Genomic DNA, 21,153 nt, shown 5'->3' with positions numbered 1-21,153 from the left:
CATTCAGTGTTTTCACACTCAATCCACACACCAACTCTGTAAAGAGTGTGGGGTTTCCCTTCCCATTCTGCATATGAGGAAGGTACAGAAGATACACTGCAGCCCGTGAACCAGGTGACAAGTAGCTTCTAAGATGCCCAGGTGGATGAACAGGAAGAGATTCTGGAGGGGACTCAGGGGAGCAGAGACCCTCCCTACAGAGCTTCTGCCTAACCTGTCTGGAGCAGCTCTGATTTGCTCTGAGAAAAGAAACCCTCAGATGACCACTCTGCGCTGGTGGGCACAAGGAGGATACTTGAAACTCAAAGTCCCAGACAAGATCCTGGCTTAGAAATGTTACTTATTCTGGTCACCCGAAACTCCATCCATGTGTCAGATACTATGATAGGACTCAGGGGGTAACCTTAGAGAGACAGACATGGCCCGTGCCTCTAAGAGTGTAGCGTTCTGGGGGTACACCTATGCAGGGACAAGGGGCAGAACACCTTGGTGTCAGTGGCTCCGGTTTGGTTGAGTCCTCCTCTCCTGTGAAGGAGAGGTTGGAACTTGGAGAGTGCGCATTGATAAAGAGCTGTGTCTGTGCAGGGTCTGCTGGCCTCTGGGAAGATCCCAGAGTGTCCACAGTACTTACACGGGAGCTTTTGTGATGTTAGAGAACAGTCACGCAACAGATCAGCTGTGCATCCAGAAATATGAGTGGAAGCAAAATGGATAGATTTCGACATGAAATTGCAGATACCCCTAATCTATCTGGGGAGAGCTCACTGTACCATGCTTGGGCTGGGATAAGCTCCCCCTCCCTCTCCCAGCCAGGGCAGGGATCTGAAGGAGGCATCAGGTAGCCAATATGCCTCTTCCCTCCTCATTCAGAGCCTACTGTGGGTTCCCATGTTTAGACATGCTGCATTCAGCTCCATCCAAGGAAGGTCCTGTACAGCTGAGAGCAAGCTCAGTCTACGCACTCACACTCACTACGCCCCTCTGTGTCCAGGAATGCTCTGCTCACTGTGGCCCATGGCGACAGGGTTCTAGGCATGAGTATTTGGTCACGGGCAGGGCCGCAGTGAGCTCTGCTGCTATATGTCCTTCAGGCTAGTTCTAACAGACAGACTGAGCCGGGGCAAAGCTCTGAGAGCAATGGCTCCTTTACCCAGGCCCAGGCCTATGCTCTTTCCTCTTTCAGGCATTGGACACCTAGTTGTTACCTTTCTCTCAGCAGCAAATCCTATGTGCAAGTGGTGTGGCAGGCTGGACTAGACACACACACAGACACACACCAACTTTCCTACTTGACAACCTTTGACTGTCCTTTCTCCCAACCTCATCATCAAAAAAAAAAAAAAAAGCACCCATGGGCCTGCCTGCTTGGCAGTACTCTTGAGTCCCAGCAGAGCAGGGTGCTGCCCTCCTCTGCACTCTGTCCTACCCTCCATGAATCCTCACTGTCTGCCCTGCTCTGCCACATCTATTTTACCATGCTGAGATGCCCCTGAGGGAAGACCCTGAACCACCCCTCCCCCCGACCCCGCCCCGCCACCGCTCAGTGCCGCTTTGCACAGGGGCCGCTATGCATGCGATAAGAATGTCAGCGCCACACACTATGCCTATGCCTTGCTTTGCATTCTGAGCAGCCCAAGCATCGCTGCCAGGCCATGGCTCTTTTAGCTGTAGCTCCTCCAGCTTCGAGTTCCTCATCTTTGCCCTCTGTGGTCACCATCTTCCTCGATCAGATCGGAGGGTGGTGGGATGAGGTCTCGGGGGTTCATCCTTGCTACCAGACAGACGTCATAACTGTCGTGCATGAGCACATTGATGGCCACAACGTTCCACTGGTTCTCCCAAGGGTCCAGCTCCAGAATCTCTTTGGAGATAACCTCATGGCGATCTGAAAGACAGCAAAGTAAGAAGACAAAACAAAACAAAACAAAACAAAAAACATGGCAGTGTTAAGATCAGAGGCTGCCGTCACTCTCTCCAACCGCATCCTCTTTGAGAGCCGATGGTTAATCAACAAACCAATGAATATGGTGGTAGTTTAGGACTGTGAGAAACATGTGTCCTGAGAGTATGGCTGGAGAGATGGCTCAGCAGTTATGAACAGCTCTCGCAGAGGACCCAATTTCAGTTTCCAATACCCACACTCGAGAGCTCAACCCTCTGTAATTCTAGTTCCAGAGGATCTGACACCCTCCTTTGGCTTCTGGGGACATCAGACACATATGTGGTCCATGTACATACAAGCAGACACTCATAATACACATAAAATGAAAATCGATACACCTTTAAAATTATTTATTGTATCAAGTCTTGACAGAATACGCGGCTGTTGTCAGGGTGGAAGGATGTTCTGATGCCATGGAGTTGTCTTGATTTCTGTGTGCACAGGCGGAAGCACAGTCTGAGTAGTGTGACCTTGATACAGCCATCGCCTTCCCTGGGCATGCAGTTGACAGATACTGACACTTAGCCAGGATGTGGGTAGGGTTAGACCTGTCACAGATGCCACAGTGTTCCTTAAGGATGACGGCAGGGGCCCACAGTCCTGCAGTGGAGAGTTGCAGTGACTTCCAGAGGCAGGTAGAAGAAGAGAGCTGCAGCCACACTTGGCAGGGCTCTGTGCAGGGATGTAACAATGCCCCAGAGGCAGAGATGGGGCATAGCTCTCAGGGTCATGCAGTGGAAGTGGAACGGGCAGGCTTCCCTCCAAAATCAGGCGTCTATCTTTACTGTCGAGGCTTTTTGTTTGGTTGATTTTTTAACAGTTTACTTTTATTTATCTATATGTGTGTGTGTGAGTGAGACACATGTGTGCGCATAGATAAGACCATTAGATCCCCAAAGATGAAGTTACAGGTGGGTGTGAGCTGTCTGCAGGGTGCTTGGAACTGAACTCAGGTCCTCTGCAAGAGCTGTGAGTGCTCTTAACTGCTGATACATCTCTTCATTCTCCTAATATTCTCATGTTGATTTTTCCACAGTCTTTAATTATGTAAGGATATTTTAAAATACCCGTCTTTTAGTCTTTTTATAAAAATACTAACTTTGCTTTTCTAAAATGTTTTCATGTAAAATATATGAACTATAAACAAATTTTTACACAATTATCTTATGACTAAAATGTTAATTTTATAATAATATTATTATTTTTAATTAAAGGAACCACAGGCTTTCTTAGAAAAAAAAGTTCTTTCAGTATAAAAAGGAAATCTTTTTTGACAGAACTTTAGCCTAATATTGGTTCTGGCCAGCAGGTGGCGATAAAAGCAAAAATTCAAAATGCAGGCTTGCCTGCTTTATTTAGTCATTTACTCATTTAATATTCTGCCACTGGTGTGGGGATTCTTAGAGCCCAGGGCCCCACATGCTAGGTGTTGAGCTACACGAATACTTTTCTAAAAAATTGAGCTATTCAATTTCCAAGCATTTGTCCAGTCTCTTGTTCTTCCACTTACTAGTCTGTACATCTGCTATAACCCCCTTTTTTTTGTTGTTGGACAATGGGGTTCAGTGCACATCTGTCAAGCCACAGCTGGTTTCTGGGGCAGGCTGCCTTTTCTTAGAAGGACATCCTGGTGGTCATGTGTTCCTCCACGCAGCATGGTTGAGTATGCATTCAAGGGTACAGAGAACTGATTTGCAGCCTGAGCACTAAGGAATAGTACAGGAAGTGGGGCGCATCTACCACATTCATTCTTTCTGAGATTTTAACCTGGAGGGGGTGAGTAAAGTCATGTGTGACTGAGAATTCTGACTATCCAAATTGGCCCTTTTAAAAAGTCGCTGACCCCTGGTGTACATCAAGGCCCGAAGGTTCAAAACGGATTATGTACAATACAGAGAGAATGAAGCACAGAAACCATCCGTAGGAATGCATGTAGGACAAGCTCTGTGGAGCCTCAGTTCCCCAGGGTGTGGAGTCCAGACAGGCAGGCATATCACCCCTTCTCACTCAAGGCTACCACTAGAGATCCCCACAGATGCAGACAGGACTTAGTTGACAACAGAAGACCTAAGACCACCAGGCAGAAGTCAGCAGAAGGAGAAGTGTGAGGTGCAAGGAGTGAGGGGCACAAGATGTGAACTCTGGAAAGATGGGCTAGGCCTCTGGTGTGCTTGGAACATGGAGAGCAGGAACTGTTCTAGTCTGTTCTGAGGCCTGGTGGGTTGTGCTTTTCATACCTGGATCCCTGTGCCTAGGCATTCTTCCAACCCAGTGCACAAAGACGCTTGAGGAAGTATGTGTGGCTTACACTGAAAGAGCCTAAATAATGCAGAACTAGAGTAAACAGACATATTTGGTGATTCCTCCCTTTGGAGAGTGGGTGACTCGGGACAAAGCATCCTTGCTCTGTGCCTCTTTTTTTTTAATTTTTATTTTTTATTACGTATTTTCCTCAATTACATTTCCAATGCTATTCCAAAAGTCCCCCATACCCCCCCCCCACTTCCCTACCCACCCATTCCCATTCTTTTGGCCCTGGCATTCCCCTGTATTGGGGCATATAAAGTTTGCAAGTCCAATGGGCCTCTCTTTCCAGTGATGGCCGACTAGGCCATCTTTTGATACATATGCAGCTAGAGACAAGAGCTCCGGGGTACTGGTTAGTTCATCATGTTGTTCCAACTATAGGGTTGCAGATCCCTTTAGCTCCTTGGGTACTTTCTCTAGCTTCTCCATTGGGAGCCCTGTGATCCATCCAATAGCTGGCTCTGTGCCTCTTTTTCATTCTCTGTAATGTTGGCCTCAGAGGATGGACTCAGGGGTCATGTGAATGACTGCATGTTATCATAGGTGATCTCCAAGAGCAGTGCCTGGTACATGCCAAAGACCATGAACACATCAGCCCTCCACGTGCACATACACTGGTTCTGCATCTGTGAACTCAATCAACCCTGGATGTAAACTATGCAAAGAAGGCCCTGCTCTGTGTGAGCACGAGTAGTGTTTACAGTGTGCTCATACATGAAGTGTGGAAGTAGTTCTTAGACTGTAGGTCATGACTCCACATGTGCCAATTGTGAAAATGTTGGCAGCAACAAAAGTTTTATAAATGCCCACAGACTAGAAATTAGTCCAAAATCAAACATGTGTTGTAGCCAAGGCATTCTGGCAGTGTTCACGTGTGTGGCACTGTGACCTCATGACAGTCCTGGTTCTAAACACACAAAACACTGTCAGTTCATCTGCATTCATCACACTGGTTTTAGTTTTCAGTGCCTGAAACACCTCAGTCCAGATTCAAGCCTGTGTACGGTGTGTTAGGAACTGTAGGTTTGAAGTGGAAACTTTAAGGCTTCTTTGGAGAGTCATTTGTGTTGGATGGTGTTTTGCTGGGGCAAACATGTGAAGGAGTGTTTCCCTGAAGTGGACACAGGTGAAACACTAAGGCAGACTCGGGAAGAAACATTTCCCTGAAGCAGACACAGGAGAGAGGATGTTCTGCTAAAGCAAGCACGTGAAAGGATATGTGATGAAGGATTCTTTGCTAACAACACGCATGTATTGGTCCACCTTACATTGTGTAGTTGAGCTCCATGTGTCAGGACTCCATAGAGAGAAACTCACCAAAAAACTTCTGGTGGTGTGCTGAAGTTTGTTGCCGCTTCCAAGTACTCGAACTGATTGGATGCATGAGCTGAGGCAAGGCACGTGGAGGACACGTGATGTTTGGAGGGCATAAACAGGACTCAGCAGAGTGATGGAGAGAGAGCTTGGCTTCCTGGTACAACTAGCTGTGCAATGCTTGTGGGTCTCACATCTTCACTGATCTTCTCTTCCCTGAGAGAGGCACAGCTGAGAACTTCTTCTGCTGTTCCTCCTGGTCCCTCCTGCTGAGGCTGAAGCCTGGTTGTCTTTGCTAAGTCATGTCACTCACTGCTGCTGCTAACCTGACTCCACTGAACTGGGCTGCTGTATCCATGAGGTCTTTGCAAGTGGACTGAGCTGCCACTGCCTGCTAAACTGTGAACTGAACTGCTCATGTCCAGACAACACAGATGGGAGTTGCTCCAAAGAACCTTTCTAAACAAGTACACTTCTCCAGTATCCTTATTTTTCCCACTCCCTCTGGTGGGTGGTGGGCTACAAGGGAGGTTAAAGTGCTTAAGAACCATCATTAAATATAGGATTTGAAAAAATTAAAGTTACATAGGTTTTTGGTTTGTTTGTTTAAAACTTGTCTTTTATCTTTTCCTTTCCTTCCTTTCTCTTTTCTCCTTCTTTCCTTCCTGCTTTGCTTTCTTTCTTGTCTTCTTTCTTGAGACAGGGTATCTATCTATCTATCTATCTATCTATCTATCTATCTATCTACCTATCTATCTATCTATCCCTGAGCCCTACCTATCCTGGAACCCACTATGCAGACCAGGCTGGTCTCGGACTCTCATGGATGCACCCGCCCTTGCCTCCTGAATGCTGACATTAAAGGCATGCATCACCACACCCAAAAACACACAGAACTTCTGCTCTTTTTCTAACTCTTAAAGATCTATTTATTTTATTATTTTTATGTGCGTTGTGCACCACGTATGTGCCTGGTGCCTGTGGAGGTCAGAAAGAGGCATTGGGTCCCCTGGAACTGAAGTTACAGATGATTGTGAGCCGCTCTGTGGAACTCAAACCCAGGCTTTCAACAAGAACAGAAGTACTCTTAACCAACTCTCCAGGCTAAAGTCTCTGCTCTTATAGAAACATAATTGTGTTGAGGTTTGGTCTATTGCTATGTACTGTAATGCTACGATCTTTCTGTATGTGAAGGTCCACACCTACAAGTGGCTTCTCACATTTATGAGCCTTTGTTGTGCAAACCTTGTTCCTTAACTTAAAACTATTGGTTAAATAAAATTGGCAACCGTCAATTCCTGGAGGGATTAGAGGTAGGTGGGTTTTGAGTTACCAGGTTGAGGTGGAGAAGGAGAGGAAGAGAGGAGAGACCACGAGGAGAGAGGTAAAAGGCCAGGAGAAACAGCAAGTATTTGGGGTACACTGCTGGGGAGGCAGCCAGACCAGCAGTTAGGAAAGATCAGGGGTGACCCCTAGTAGTGTCAAAGCCAAATAAATAACCATAGTCTGAGGCTCATCCATTCGTGAGCTAGCCAGGGATATGCCTACATTGGCTGTACTAGAGAACTGTTTAAGTTGGAATAAAAGACTTTCACCGCTTTCCTCAGAATATAAGGCTCAAGCTCATGTATGTCTGGGTTGTGTTTGTTGCACTATTTGATTTTTTAAAATGGATGCTTGATTTGCTAATTTGAATTTCATTTAAAAAAATCATTAAATGAACTTTGATTTGGGATTAGGGCAGAATTTCCAATGGTTTCAGAAATGGCCTTAAACATACTTCTGTCCTTGTGGTCCATGTATTTATGAGAAACAGCATTCTTGGCATTGACGAAAATAAAATTTGAATATTAACCACAAAATGTTGAAGATGGGCTATATGGTGGTTAATATCGTCAGCCTGAAAGGATCTAGAGTCACCCAGGAGAAAAGCCACCGGGCTTGTGAGTGAGGGAGTTCCTACACAGGGCTGGCTGAGGCAGGAGGGTCTGCTCTAAATGTGGGCAGCACCATCCCATGGAAAGGAAGAGTGAGTTGAACGCCAGCAGCCATCTCTCTGCTTGCTGACTGCAGACAGTGCCTCACACTGCTGCTGCCCCACCTTCCCCACTTTCCCTGCTCCCTGAACTGGAGCCAAAGCAAACCCTTCCTTCCTTAGTTGCCTTTGCCAGGCATTCAAGTACAGCTGTCGGAAAAGTAACCTGTCCACTCTCAGATACTCACTGGGGCAAGTAAGATTGCGTTCTTCATGCAAAACCAAACAGGCACATCCATCTCTTGAGCAAATTCACACTTTAACCTTTAATAACAGACAATAAAATTCTATGTATGCCAATGAAGTGTTTTAAATAAATGTCTTTATGAGTTGTGTACCTATCCCTAGGGCCAGGTGAACTCGAGGGTGAAGAGGGCTGTAGAGAGTGGAAGAGCAGTCCTGGTGTAAGGCTCACAGATGTGTGCAAACTGTGCAAATAGTTACATCATATAAGGCCTTGAACATATGAGGAGCTGGGCAGCCACAGGAGTCTGCAACCCACCCCTTCCCCAAGGATGCCATCAGAGAAATAAGATGGTTGCTGAGAGAAATCTAAATAAGCCCAAACACTCACTTGTCCTTTGTTGATTAAAAATCACTACTTTGGGGGTCACACAGATGGGGGCTGTGTCTCAGTTTCCTACGAGGTGTGCTGTATAGAACACGTATGATGCAGGTGGTGTAACTTTCAGAGATCTGGAGGCCGCTGACTGCCTGTTGGAGTTGGGTTCATGGCTTCAGCAGCTCAGGTACCCAGACTCCTTTGGTTTCTCATCTACCCTGTGCTCTTCAGCACTGATGTCCTCCTGGCCAGATGATAGTTTCTCACTAGTCAATCCCAGAACCCATAAAGGCCTGCATCTCCTTCTGTTTGAGGAGCAGCCTGCTCCCCTCCAGGCTGGTGCTGACTCCTTTCAGCCTCAAGATGGTGCCCCACTACAGCCTTGCCTGTATTCCTGATCCACAATTTCTTTATCATTCCCATTGCTTCCATGCCAAAAAGGCGCACAGCACAGTCATTAGGACTGTTAGCCAGTCTCTAGCACTGTGAGGAAACACCCATGGCAAATAATTTATAAAGAATAAAGGTTTACTTTGCTCATGGTCTTTGGGATTTCACGCATGAATTATCCTCCCCCAACCCCCATTGTTTTGGGTCCTATGGTGAACAGCAGAGCACAGCAATAGTGGGAGCCTATGGTGGAGGAAGCTGTTTACTTCATGGCATCTGGGAAGGCAGGGTCTTACAGTCCCCTCCAAGGGGGCCTGAGGATCTGGTACCAAGACTGAAAGACCTACCCGTAGGCTTTATACATCCTAGAGGTCTAACCATCTTCCAACATCACCAAACTGAAGACGAAGCCTTTAGCATACAGCTTTTGGGGCACACTGCAGATTCAAGTAATAGAAAGGACACGGAGGTACAGGCCTCAGGGACACACACCTGAGAAAAGTCTGCTTGGGTTGGCTGCCTTCACATACAGGCGCCCTGGCGTTTGTACTTTAGATTGTTTCTCCTTTTGGTGGGGTTGACATCACCTTTCCATGCTTTGCTTCTTGAATTCATCTTCTTATAAAGTGTGTGTGTGTGTGTGTGTGTGTGAGTGTGTGCGTGTGCACCTATGTGAATTCCACAAGCCATCTCCCTTGCTGACTGATGTCTTCACTGTCAGTGTGGCCAGATCTTCTCTGGGTCACAGTGCTCCCCACTTTAATGTTGCTGAAAGGTTCAGGAGCTGTGGGTTTCTTGAGACTTGGGGTTTGTTTTGTCAGGCACGGGGGGTAGAGAATTTCTGCACTCTAGTGAGCGCCCATTTATCTCTCTGCGGTGTATCTGATGCTTTTTGCTTACTACCACGAAAACATCTAAAGGATTCTTATTTTTCAAACTGGAGGGATTTTTGGTTCAAACAATTAACTTAAAAGTTGTCCTGCTGAAAGAATAATAAAAAGCTGGATTCATTGTGTCTTAGTCTTACGATGAAACACCAGGACCCAAAAGCAGGTTGGGGGGGGCGGGGGAGGGTTTGCTTGGCTTACATTTCCATATTACTGTTCATCATTGAAGAAAGTCAGGACAGGAACTCAAACAGGGCACAAACCTGGAGGCAGGAGCTGATGCAGAGGCCATGGAGGGAGGCTGCTTACTGGCTTGCTCCCTGTGCCTTGCTCAGCCTGCTTTCTTATAGAACTCGGAACCACCAGCTCAGGGATGGTACCACCCACAATGGGCTGGGCCCTCCCACATCAGTCACTTATTAAGGAAATGCCAGATCTCATGGAGGCATTTTCCCAATTAAGATTTCTTCTTTTCAGATAACTCAAGCTTGTGTCAAACTGACATAAAGCTATCCAAGGCACAATGGTACAGAGGGTGAGGTAGGAGGATCATGGCAGCCCATACATTCAGTACTAGCCCAGGCAGAGCAAGACCTTGTATTAAAAAAATTAAAAAACAAAACAATAAGATATGATTGTTAATATAAGGACAAACACTTTCAATTGTGCAAGTTTGCCCGATGTCAATAAAAAGACAATGTTAATGGGCACTAGTTGGTAATTAGCTGTTGAGATAATGACCTGGTCCTTTGAACAACCATTTAAGAAATATTCACTGGTTTCATCATTCATGGGGAAGGCAATGGGCACAGACAAGCTAATTAACTTGCCTAGTGGAATACTGCTTTGAGTGAGCTAGATAATATGATCAGTGAGTTTAATCATAGAAACACAGAACCCTGTGCCAAACAAGTAAAAGTATGCATCCACCCCAAAATTCTAGAGTGTGTGCATTAACAAACCATGGCTTGGGGTGAGAGAAAATCTCAATAGAGCAGAGATTACAGAGGGCATGTACCTGCCCAGAACACAACCGAATTCAGACTTCACCGCTGAAGGGCAAACAGCGGGATGGAGATGGGAAAGAACTGTCAGAGAGGCTTCCTGATGCCACCTGGGATCTGGTGTGACAAGGCAGTAGGATCATTAGGTAATACAGCAGCATGGGGACAAGGCAGGGTGGGGGCAGAGTTAACCCAGCCACCCAGTAAAAGATGTCTGCTGAAGTATAGGTGAGGGAAATGGCCCGACTCTTACATTTCTTTAAAAGTACTTCAGATAGAGCAAAAAGAGAAGGAAAATAAAACTATAGTTAGGGCACAAATAAAAACAACAAGCTAGTTGATGTGATTATTGGAGTACAGACTGTTGGGAGAGTCTTTCTGGAATTAGCATTCTGACCCCAGTGAGGTTTGATGAGAGATGTCACCCATGAACCTGGACAGTGGAAGGTCGTCAATACTGGGTCCAGTTTGCATTCTAATTTTATATTCTAAAACCACAGGTAGAACAGACATGCAAGCAAGAGTTTACAGGAGGGTGCATGGCTGACAGAGGGTTGTTAAGGGCAACGACCCATTGCTTCAGCTATCCCTCCAGGTCATTCTGTTAACAAGTGAAGCTACGCTTGGCAAATAGGCAGTGCAAGCTTTAAGTAAACACTAAATAAATCAACAAGTCATTATGTAATAATTGGTTTTCTCTACCTTAGCCTATGTCAAGACAATTATTCAAGGCCAGCCCAGCCAATTTAGCGGGACCCTGTCTCCAAATAAAAAGTTGGGGAAGAAAAAGAGGGTTGGTGATATAGCTCAGTGGTAGAGCAATGGCCTGGCATGCAACAGGCCCTTGGTTCAATCCCCAGTACAGAAAAGAAGAATTAGTATGACCTTGATGAAATTTATATGCTATAATTCTAGATCAAATTGGGAAGGGTTTACAGCGTAGCAGCGACCCTAATTAGAAGCTAATTAGAATAACTTCCCAATCTTGGGAGCAGGGGAGGCTTTATTATCTTTTGAAATCCCAGTGAATATACTAGCCTCATGGAAAGCAGGAAGTCACGTTGGACTTCTGACCTCAAATCAAGAACTTTCAAAAGTGTGACAGAGTCCTTTGCGCCAAGTTGAAAACTGTTTCTGAGAGTTTCTCTGGTGCTCTTCATAGCTCCTTCCCTGTCCTCTGACCGAGGTGCTGAATCATTCGTCCCTGTCCTCTGACCCGGGTGCTGAATCCAGTGCTGTCCCTGTCTTTTCAAATATGCCTTCAAGCGTCTTTTCTGCGTGCTCTACCTCCATTTACAGGATTTCTGGGATGGTTCTAAACTCCATACTCCGCCATTTCAAAGTTGGATACTGTTTTAACTCAAGACTCGTTTGGAATGTTTAAGAGTTTGCAGCTGAGGGCTGGAGGTGGCTCAGCAGTTAAGAGTGAGGGTATGTTTACTGCTCTTGTAGAGGACCCAGGTTCAGTTCCTAGCAGCAAGTTGGAGGACTCACAGCTGCTTGCTATTTCAGCTATAGAGGATGTGGTGCCCTCTTCTAGACTGTATGGTCATTGTATTCATACATGAACACACACAGACACGCTCGTGTACACACATACTTGAAAATAAAATAAAAAAATTTAAAAAGCTGATAGGCTCACCACTGAGTTTTAAAGATGAACACATTGGTATTTGTCTATCCTTTGATCATAAATTAAAAAAAATAAATTTTATCTATTGTGTGTATGTGTGTGAGTAGTTGGCTCTCCTCCCCCACTACCCCTGCCCCATTGTATGGGTTCCAAGTATTGTATTCGGGTTGTCAGTCTTGGTGACAAGGACAGCTCCATCAGCCCCTGAGCTATTATTTAACTAGCTTTAAAAAATGTTAGCATTGTGGACAGGTGTACAGTCTGTAACTTCTACTGTTGTGTCACCTTCCGAGTGGCAGGAAGGATGCCTGACCCTACCGTGGGGGTGTGGAGTATGGGTGCAGCAGGAGGGAGCCTTGCACTGCCTCAGCAAGAATAGGAGAGGCGTGGCCAACAGACAGCAGCCCTGTACAGCTGGAGTCATCCTGTGGGTTCATTCTGCAAGCTGATATAACTGTTCCTGCTCTCTGGGAGTGTCAGGGATGTGCTTTTTAGCACAGCCACACTCAAGATCTGGTTTCTTTTGTCTTTCTGGGAAGAAGGTCCCTGAGTCTACATTCATATGAAAGTAGGCAGACCTCTCATTGTTGCCTTTTCTGGATTCATTTCCCCATCTTCCTCATGCTGTATTTATTTTAAATATATGTGTGTTGCCATTGTTCCCAGGAGCCTGTTATTCCAGACATGGGATAAAATCACTGTATTATTCATAAACAGAAGGTGATAGCAGATAGGCTCTCCCTCAGAGAGGAGGTGCACTATCACACACCCTCTGTGTGACCCCAGGTTGTCACCATCCCCAACAGGTTGGTGTGGTAGCTTTATTCATCCTCTTGGTGTCACTCTTGGTATTCTTCTAAGCTCAGGGCTTGGAGAACCAGGAAAGGGGCTGGCACTTGAGATGACCTACTTAGGATGAAATATCATCACACTAGCAAGGAAAAGGCACAGGAGGCAGAACCCCATGTCAGCTCTTTTCAATCCAGGTACTCCCCAAAAATAGATGCACCACATGCGGCAGTATCATATTCCCTGAAAGAGTCAGGCGAGCCTGAGTGGCATGTCTCCAGCAGCCAGTGGTTCAAGAATACTGTCTCATAGGAAAATGGGCTCTGCTATACCAGAGAGTAAATGAGATATGGGCATGAGGTTTGAGGTAAATAAGGCAGTGGAAGCCCGTGTATGCGGCAGACTGCCTTGGGATACACCCCATGCTTTTTAGGGCGTGCTCTGTGCTGTGAAAGGTACTTCAGTGGAAACACCAGGGGCCATTTTCATCTAGGTTTTATTCTTTAATGTGATTGGAAAAGTGGGAAGAGTGTTTGGGGACACTGTACACTGTTTTCCACTGATTATCACTGAAACGCTGACTTGCTGGGTTTTATTATAGGAATAGTATTACTATTTAAATTTTTTTAGATTTATTTTTTTATTTTAAATTCTCTCTGCCTCTCTTGAATCCGTCTATCTGTCTCTGACTGTCTGTCTGTCTGTCTGTCTCTCTCTCTCTGAGTCTCTCTCTCTGTGAGTCTCTCTCTCTGAGTGAGTGTGTGTGTGTGTGTATGTGTGTGTGTAGTGCCCACAGAAACCAGAAGAGGATGTCAGGTCCCCTGGAGTGATAAGCAACTGTGAGCTGCCTCACTTGGGCACTAGGACCTGAACTCTGGAAGAGTGGTACCCACTACCGAGCCAAGCCAGCTCTACAGAAATGGTATTGAGGACATTTCCCACTGGCTTCTGTAAGATGAGCCTTGCCTCTGTTGTGCTGATTTCCACTTTATTCAGTTTCTGTTCTGTGTCATTGTTGTCATCAATGTGACCAAACATCTGACAAGAAGCATCTTAAGGAGGAAGGATTTTTTTCCTGAGCTCAGGGTTTGAGGGAACACAGTCTATCATGCTGGTGGCTTCATGGTGGTGGGAGTGAGCAGTGGCTTGCTCTGTCACGTGTAGGCAGACCAGGAAACAGACTAAAAGCAGGATGGGCCATAAACTGGAGGTCTCCTCTGCCAGAGACCCTCCCACCAAGTCTTCACACATACGATCCTGAGGGGAGCAGATCACACAAAAACTGTAACATAGATTTATTTCAATTCCCACCTCACTGTGAGGCGTGATCTGCATTCTTCCCTGCTAGTGAACGGCTCTGCAGAGGGGAAGGAGCCACCTCACTGCCTGTGATGCTCTGGCCTACTGGATGTGCAAATCAACAGAGAAGTGTCCAGCCTACTTTGGCTTATTCCCAGTCAGGGATATGACCTGCTCTTCTGGTAAGTGAACTGCCTGTCAATGAAAGCAAAGGATTAACCAAATCCTGACTCAGGAAGAAGGAGAGGGAAGAAGAGTGCTGTGACCAGCAGGTGACAGTCTGTCCACAAGGATAAAAGAGCAGCAAGCACTCTGCAGGCAGAGTGGGAAGGAGAGGGTCTTCATGATCCCACAGGGCACACAAGATGGGATCACATGAACAGGCGTGTGTGGCAGCATTCTTGCCTGGACCACACATTTAATTAGTTAAGAATTTCATCAAATTGAAAGAATGCACCTTTACAATTATTTTTGATCCCAGGGACAATTAGCATTCCATTGATGGACTATAAACCAATTCCTACCTTTTATAAGTTTATTTCTAAGAGTATTTGTAGTCCTGGCTGGCCTGGAACTTGCTATGTAGACCAGACTGGCCTTGCACTCATACTGATCCACCTGCCTCTGCCTCCCAGTGCTGTGATAAAAGGGCATGTACCACAAAGTCCAGCTAGGAATGTTTCTATAAAGTCATGCAGAAGCATTAAAGTAGCAAAACAGGGTCTGGAGAGATGGCTCAGCAGTACTCTTCCAGAGGTTCTGGGTTCAGTTCCTAGCACGCATGTGGCAGCTCACAGCTGTCTAGCTCCAGTTCAGTTGGTGTGCTCGCTGCACTGTTGAGTGCTATTCCCTCCATAGAGTCTACCACTGCTTTTATTTTTTCTGCTCATCTCCTTAAAGGCCTTTGAGTCGCTCAGTTTTAGAAATTATAACTTGAAAGATGCTCATGTACAAGTTTGTGTGTTATAATTCATCTCCTCTCTTGGGAAGTCACTGACTGTCTCCCACATCACAGACACACACACACACACACACAGAAAGAGAGACATACAAATTGTCTTTTCCCAGAGTGGCTGTTTTGCTTGGCATTCTCACCAGGAATGCATGGGAGTCTGCTTTTAACACTCTCATGAAGTAAGACCTAATTATCAAATAATGTCTTAAAATATTTAGCTTTTCAGATAGTTTGTAGTGTAGTATCTCATAGTGACTTCTTTAATTCACATTTTCCTAAGAAGAGAGTTGAACATTTATTTCAGATTTTGTGTCTACTTTGGTGAAGAGTCTGCAAGTCTTGTGCCCTCTTACATATTATCTGGGCGTTTTGTTTCCTTATTTCTTGGGTGGGAGTTGGTTTTCTCTCACCTATCCAACTGGAGTTGTTAGGCTTGGGGGCAAGTTCCACGGAGCTGTCCAATATCAACTCTGAACACCATCCTGCAGTGACCATTTCTGGCTTCTTTGGAGACTCAGTTGCCTCATGGGATGTTTTCCCGAAAGCCGTCTCCTGAGAGGATGTTTTGCTGAGGCAGACCCTTGAGAGGTGATGTTTGGGAAGAGTCTAAGTAGAACCCAACAGACATTGAGTGGCTTTTGCATTGGTTCACCTTGCAATGTTTCACTGGTCCTCACTGATCTTCTCTTGTGGCTTCATAGAGAGAAACTTGCCAAAGAACTCATGGTATTCTGGTTACTTCTTGCCACTTCCACGGACTTGTGCTGATTCAGTTCGTTGGAGCCTCCAGGTTTCTTCTGAATTGAGCCACCACTACTGATTGCTGTTTGGTCTTTGCCAACTGGACTGGACTGCTGCTACTGATTTGTGTTTGATGTTTTGGACTGGACTGCCGATATCCTGGCGACAAAGACTGATATCACCCCAAAGGACTACTTCTAAACAGGTCCACATCTCACCCCCTTGTCCTGTTAACCCTACCTTTGGCTGATGGGCTAGAAGGGAGGTTGAAGCATTTAAGAACACTTATGAAAGTAGGTATTGAAACAAAACCTAAGCCTACACCATCCTTACTTCACTCAATTACATTCTGGTTAAAAATCAATTTGTTGGCCAGGAATTGTGGTACATGCCTTTAATCCCAGGACATGAATGGCAGAGTCAGAAGGATCTCTGTAAGTTCAAGGTTAGTCTACATAGCCATGTCTACACAGTCATATCCTGTTTCAAAGCAAAACAAAGTAAATTGAAATAATTTGCCACATTTCTTTGGGTCTATTTATAGATGTTTAATTGTTTTTGTTTTTTTTCAAACCCATTTCTGTGTCTGCTTGTCACCAGATCCCACTGGGTTAAGGTGGGCTTTATACAGAGTCTTCAATTTATAAGATGAACACCCTTGCCTTATTGTTTTGGTTTGAAAATAGTTTTCACTCTTCTAGCTTCTGTTGTTTCCCATAGAAATCGGAGAATAAACTTGTCTACATGCACAAGCAGTCTGAACAAGATTTTGATTAGAAGTGAGTTAAATCTTTAGGTCAATTTGGGAGGAATCAACAACTTTACCATAATAAGTCTTCCAACTCATAAAGCTGGAAGCTCATTTGTTTAGCTCTTGCCAGATACAGATCTTCAACATGTTTTGTTAGACTTTTGGCCACAAAGCCATCTCTTCAGCAGTGCCCCCTGCTCTTCACTGTGTGTTTGGGACAGAGCCTCATGAAGCCCAGGATTTCAAGCTCTCTGTGTAGCTTGAGGATGATGGTGAATCCAGACTTTACCATCTCCATCTCCATCTCCCAAGTGCAGCACTGATCCCCAGTCCTGTTTTTGTTTGTTTGTTTGTCTGCTTGCTTGTTTGTTTGTTTTTTTTTAGAGAAATGGTTTCTCTGTGTAGCTCTGGCATCCTGGAACTTACAGAGATCCACCAGCCTCTGCTTCCTGAGTGCTGGGATGAAAGTCATGTGCTACTATACCTGGCTCGTCCTTTGACTTTTAAGCACCTATGCAGTTACGTTTAGATTCAGTTTCTTTTCTTGCTTTGGGGCAGGATCTCACCTGTAGCCCAGGCTAGCTTAGACACACAATCCTCTGTCTCAGCCTCAGGGTGTTGAGGTTACAGGTGTGCCCCATCACAGCCAGCATCAATCTGACTTTTAAACACCATATAGTTAGATGCAGTTTATTTAGTCTTAACAATCTTTGTCTTTTAGTTAATTTAGTTAGGTCACAGACAAGAGAATAGCCAGAAACATATGTAAGTAAATAGATGCATTTTCTAGTGAATTTTATTTATAAAACACAGTGAACTAGATCTACCAGGATTAGGCTGCAGTTTTCAAATCCCTGGTTTAGATTATTATTATTTTTGTTGTAATATTAATGGACTTGAGTTTAGGTCTAATTCATTAAAAATTCCTTTTTATCCTTTTATTTATCTTTGTTTTTAAACTGTGTGAATATTTTAAATTTCCATTTTCAAGTTATCTTGAAGTTTTAAATTCCATGTCTTTGCATAGTGCTTGGTCATATTTTAGTAGCTACTGTAAGGTTCATTATATATGCTGTGCTGTACACAGTTGGCCATTCTGCAGAACAAATTGCCATTTTAAGTGGAGTATAAGAATCTTTTTACTATGCAAGTCCCTTCCCTTCTCATAGAGAGGGAGATGGGGATATTTTAAACTGTTTTATTTCAAATTATTGAAAGGGAGAAAAACCGCCCACTACACATGCCCAGATATTTACTGTTTGTGTCTCTTTGTGACCCCCGAAGTTCCTGGATTCTCAGCCATGTTCCCCTATAATTTTGGGGCTGGAATCAGGGCTGCCATGCCAGGCAGGTGTCTGGCCCTCCGTGTTTCTCTGTGGCATCCGTTGTTTTTCTTCTTTAGGAACTTTCTTTACTGTTACAAGTTCTGTTTCCTTCCCATGGGGAGTGGCTTGGCTTTGCCATGGTTCCTAAGCAGCATCTTTGCTGCCTACAGTTTTCAGATATTTACTTTTCTTTAGTCCTTTGGGAATCTTGTCCCATCCTTGGCTTGAGAAATCCGGCCATTTTGATATCTGTCCTCTCACACATTATCTGTTTTATTTCCCTTGCTTCTTCTACGGTTTTTCTTTGCCCTTCATGTTCAGAAGTTTGGTTATATGTTGGGTGTGACCCCATGAAAGTCCTTCATCGCTCACAGGCTTTGACAATAGTAAGAATCCTGAGTTCCACTTGAAGTTCCTCTGCATATCCACTTCTAAGGAGCATGCTCCGTTCTAAGCAGTTAGCAGCTTCCTTACTTGGCTTTAAGTTAAGTCCTTCAGGGCTGCAGCTAATAAGAGCTTATCACTTAATTGCATTTAGTAAAAATATTTTAAATGAATGAAACCCAACAGGCATCATCAAGGGTTTTAATTCTCAACCCCAACAGCATATTACAATAATTTAAAGTCTTTTTAGAAGTGGTGAGATTGCTCAGTGGTAAAGGTACTTGCCACCAAGCCTGGGAACTTGAGTTTCATCCATAGGGCCTGCATGGTTAAGGAGAGAACTGATTCCTGAAAGCTGTCCTCCGATCTCTGCATAACACACACAGTCACACAGCAAGCAAATACAAAAATTTAATCTTTAAAGATCTTTAAAACGATATATCGATGTTCAGCCTCCATATCAAATTCTATACTTTAATTTGACAGGCTAACCTACTATTTAGAAAGCAGACTTTGGGGCCAGACTCTGTATGTGACTCTGAATCCCAAATTCAATATTTACCCTTGGTGTGACCTCCCGTGATCAGTTTCTGCATGAGTAAGAGTGATACCAGTATCTGCCTTGTAGGCTGTTGTGGGAATAAATGAATGAACTTGTGCACAGTGCCCAATGCTGCTGTAGGCTCAGTCAACACCAGCATCAGTCTTACACTGCACCTGAGAGTCAGGGAACTCATGAGGTACTTACCAGTGCATTTTCTGCCTGTTGATTTGGGTCTGTCCTCTGTCATAGTGCCACCACTAAGCCTAGGCTAGGCTGTGCTGGAGGGGACAGACGGATGTAAAAAGAGTTCTGCTGGGCAGATAAGGGAATCAGGAAACCTTTCTAGTCCCCAGTGAAGGAAGGAAGGATGTGGAAGGAATGAGAACGAGGTGGGAGCGTTGGTGGGATCCTGGGAAGCTGAAGCTGAGGGTACGGATACCCTGGCGAGCTGAAAGCAGAGCATCTCAGGCTCAGGCTCTGGGTGGGATCTAGGCATCCAGGGATGGGAAAGGTGACCTGGAAAGGTGGCAGGTCCTGCTTCCTAACATGCCTGCAGCATTCCCTTGTAGTGCTGAGGGAGGGAGTAGCTGCAGGTTGCACATTAGTGCCTGAGCTATAGTAGGGATGACAGGTCCTGTACCAGAAAACCTTGCCAAAATGAATTCCATGTCTTTTAAGAACTCAAGGATTTTACAAAGATGACCTCGGTTCAAGCCCATGAGCTCCTTTGAAAAGCAGGGTTCTTGGGTACCAAACAAGGGCAAAGGAATCAACAGTAATTCCTAAGGTGACAGCGTTCTCATCTCTTGGGAATTCGGATGGCTGGAGTGGGTGTTGGCCACTAGGTGTCCTCTACCACTAAAGTCTTCATTTCTGGGATGCTATTTCTGCCTCTTCCCATGCAAAGTGCATGACTTATTTGGGGGTTCATGATGTTGTGAAAGTACCTGGCAGGGTGCCACACAAATTTTGTGAATATGCAAAAAATCCCCACTTTTTTCACATATAGGGAGTAAACGTCATATGAATTACATGCACTAATCCTGCTTTTAAAGGAAGAAGTAACAACTACCATTGTCCTGCTTTGGTGGTCTGCTTCGGGGTCTGACACTAAGGAAGAATTGAACTGAAGTACCTATAGGGAGACAGTGATGGTCACTTCCCCCTCTCCCTTCCTTTGACCCCTGATTCCCCTGCAAACCCATTTCTGTCTTTCCTGGACATTTCCTATGGGTGGAGTCATGGATTGGATGATCCCTGGAGACCACCTTCACTCTCAGAGTACTGCTTTCATGATTCACTTATGTTAGGGTACACATCAACACCCCACTCTATTGCCGAGTGCTCTTCTGCTGTTTGAGTACAGAACTTTTTATCTATTCACCAGTTTATCCATTCACATGGGTTGTTTCCATCTCTGGGCTGTTACAACACCGCTGTGTGGACACTCCTTTATGGACTTGTGTGTATAGATGGAGCTCGAGTCCCTTATGTGTGTTCCAGGGGCCACCGGAGGTTTAACCCTTTGAGGAAGTACAGGCTGTGTTACACAGCAGCTTCACATGTAAGCCCTCACAGCACTGTACAAGGATTCTGACTTCCCCAGGTTTTCCTTGTCAACATGTGTGATTGCTTTTTGTGACAGTCACTCTAGTGGGGACAAAGTGTGACCTCATTGTGATTTGATAATGTCCAGCACTTGACCACTGGTTTATATTCATAGGAGAAATGTCATTTTGCTGTCTTCCCCACCCCCGCCCTGAGCTGAGGACTGAACCCAGGGCCTTGCCCTTGCTAGGCAAGTGCTCTACCACTGAGATAAATTCCCAGCCCCTACTGGAGAAATGTCTATCCGGGTTCTTTGTCTATTAAAAAGTGGGTGAGTCCCTCCCTACACAAAGAGCTACAGGCAACTGAGGAATGCTGGGAGCGGGAGAAATAGTCTTCCCCAGGGAGAGCACACCAGTTGGTCAGCCCTGAAAACATCCACACAAGTAACAGTGGCCAGGGTGTGTTTATGCATTTAGGAAAGGTATGTGAGAGGGTTGGTGGGAGGAAGGGGCAGGGAAAATGATGCAATTATATTATAGTCTCAAAAAAAAGAATTTTTAAAAGTTAGCGCGCTATCTTTTTGCTATTGACTTAGAAGTTTTCTGTCTGCTGTCTAGACTTGACCTTTTATTTGTCGAGTATAGGATCTGCAGTTTTTCCCTCAGCTGACAGATGTCTTCTTAAACAATGCTCTCAGAGTGACTTGCCTGCTCATTGTGTGATCCAAAGCCACAGCGATG

General features: G+C 45.1%; 1 protein-coding gene across 2 annotated transcripts in view; it reads right to left on the bottom strand.

Annotated features, from left to right (window-relative positions):
- Positions 1–1,536: 1,536 nt before the first annotated feature.
- Kbtbd12 (kelch repeat and BTB domain containing 12) overlaps positions 1,537–21,153 on the bottom strand; it is a 71,451-nt gene continuing 51,834 nt past the window's right edge. For both annotated transcript variants that reach the window (XM_021164116.3, XM_029478866.2), the window contains one exon: positions 1,537–1,885. In XM_021164116.3, the coding sequence (XP_021019775.2) occupies positions 1,692–1,885 (194 nt within the window). In that variant the 3' untranslated portion in view covers positions 1,537–1,691. The remainder of the gene's footprint in view (positions 1,886–21,153) is intronic.

Source organism: Mus caroli, unplaced genomic scaffold, assembly GCF_978045245.1.
Source record: "Mus caroli unplaced genomic scaffold, Mus_caroli_1 scaffold_7, whole genome shotgun sequence".
NCBI classification, from domain to species: Eukaryota; Metazoa; Chordata; class Mammalia; order Rodentia; family Muridae; genus Mus; species Mus caroli.
The sequence above is the reverse complement of the archived record's forward strand: the minus strand, read 5'-3'. Positions and strand labels throughout refer to the sequence as shown.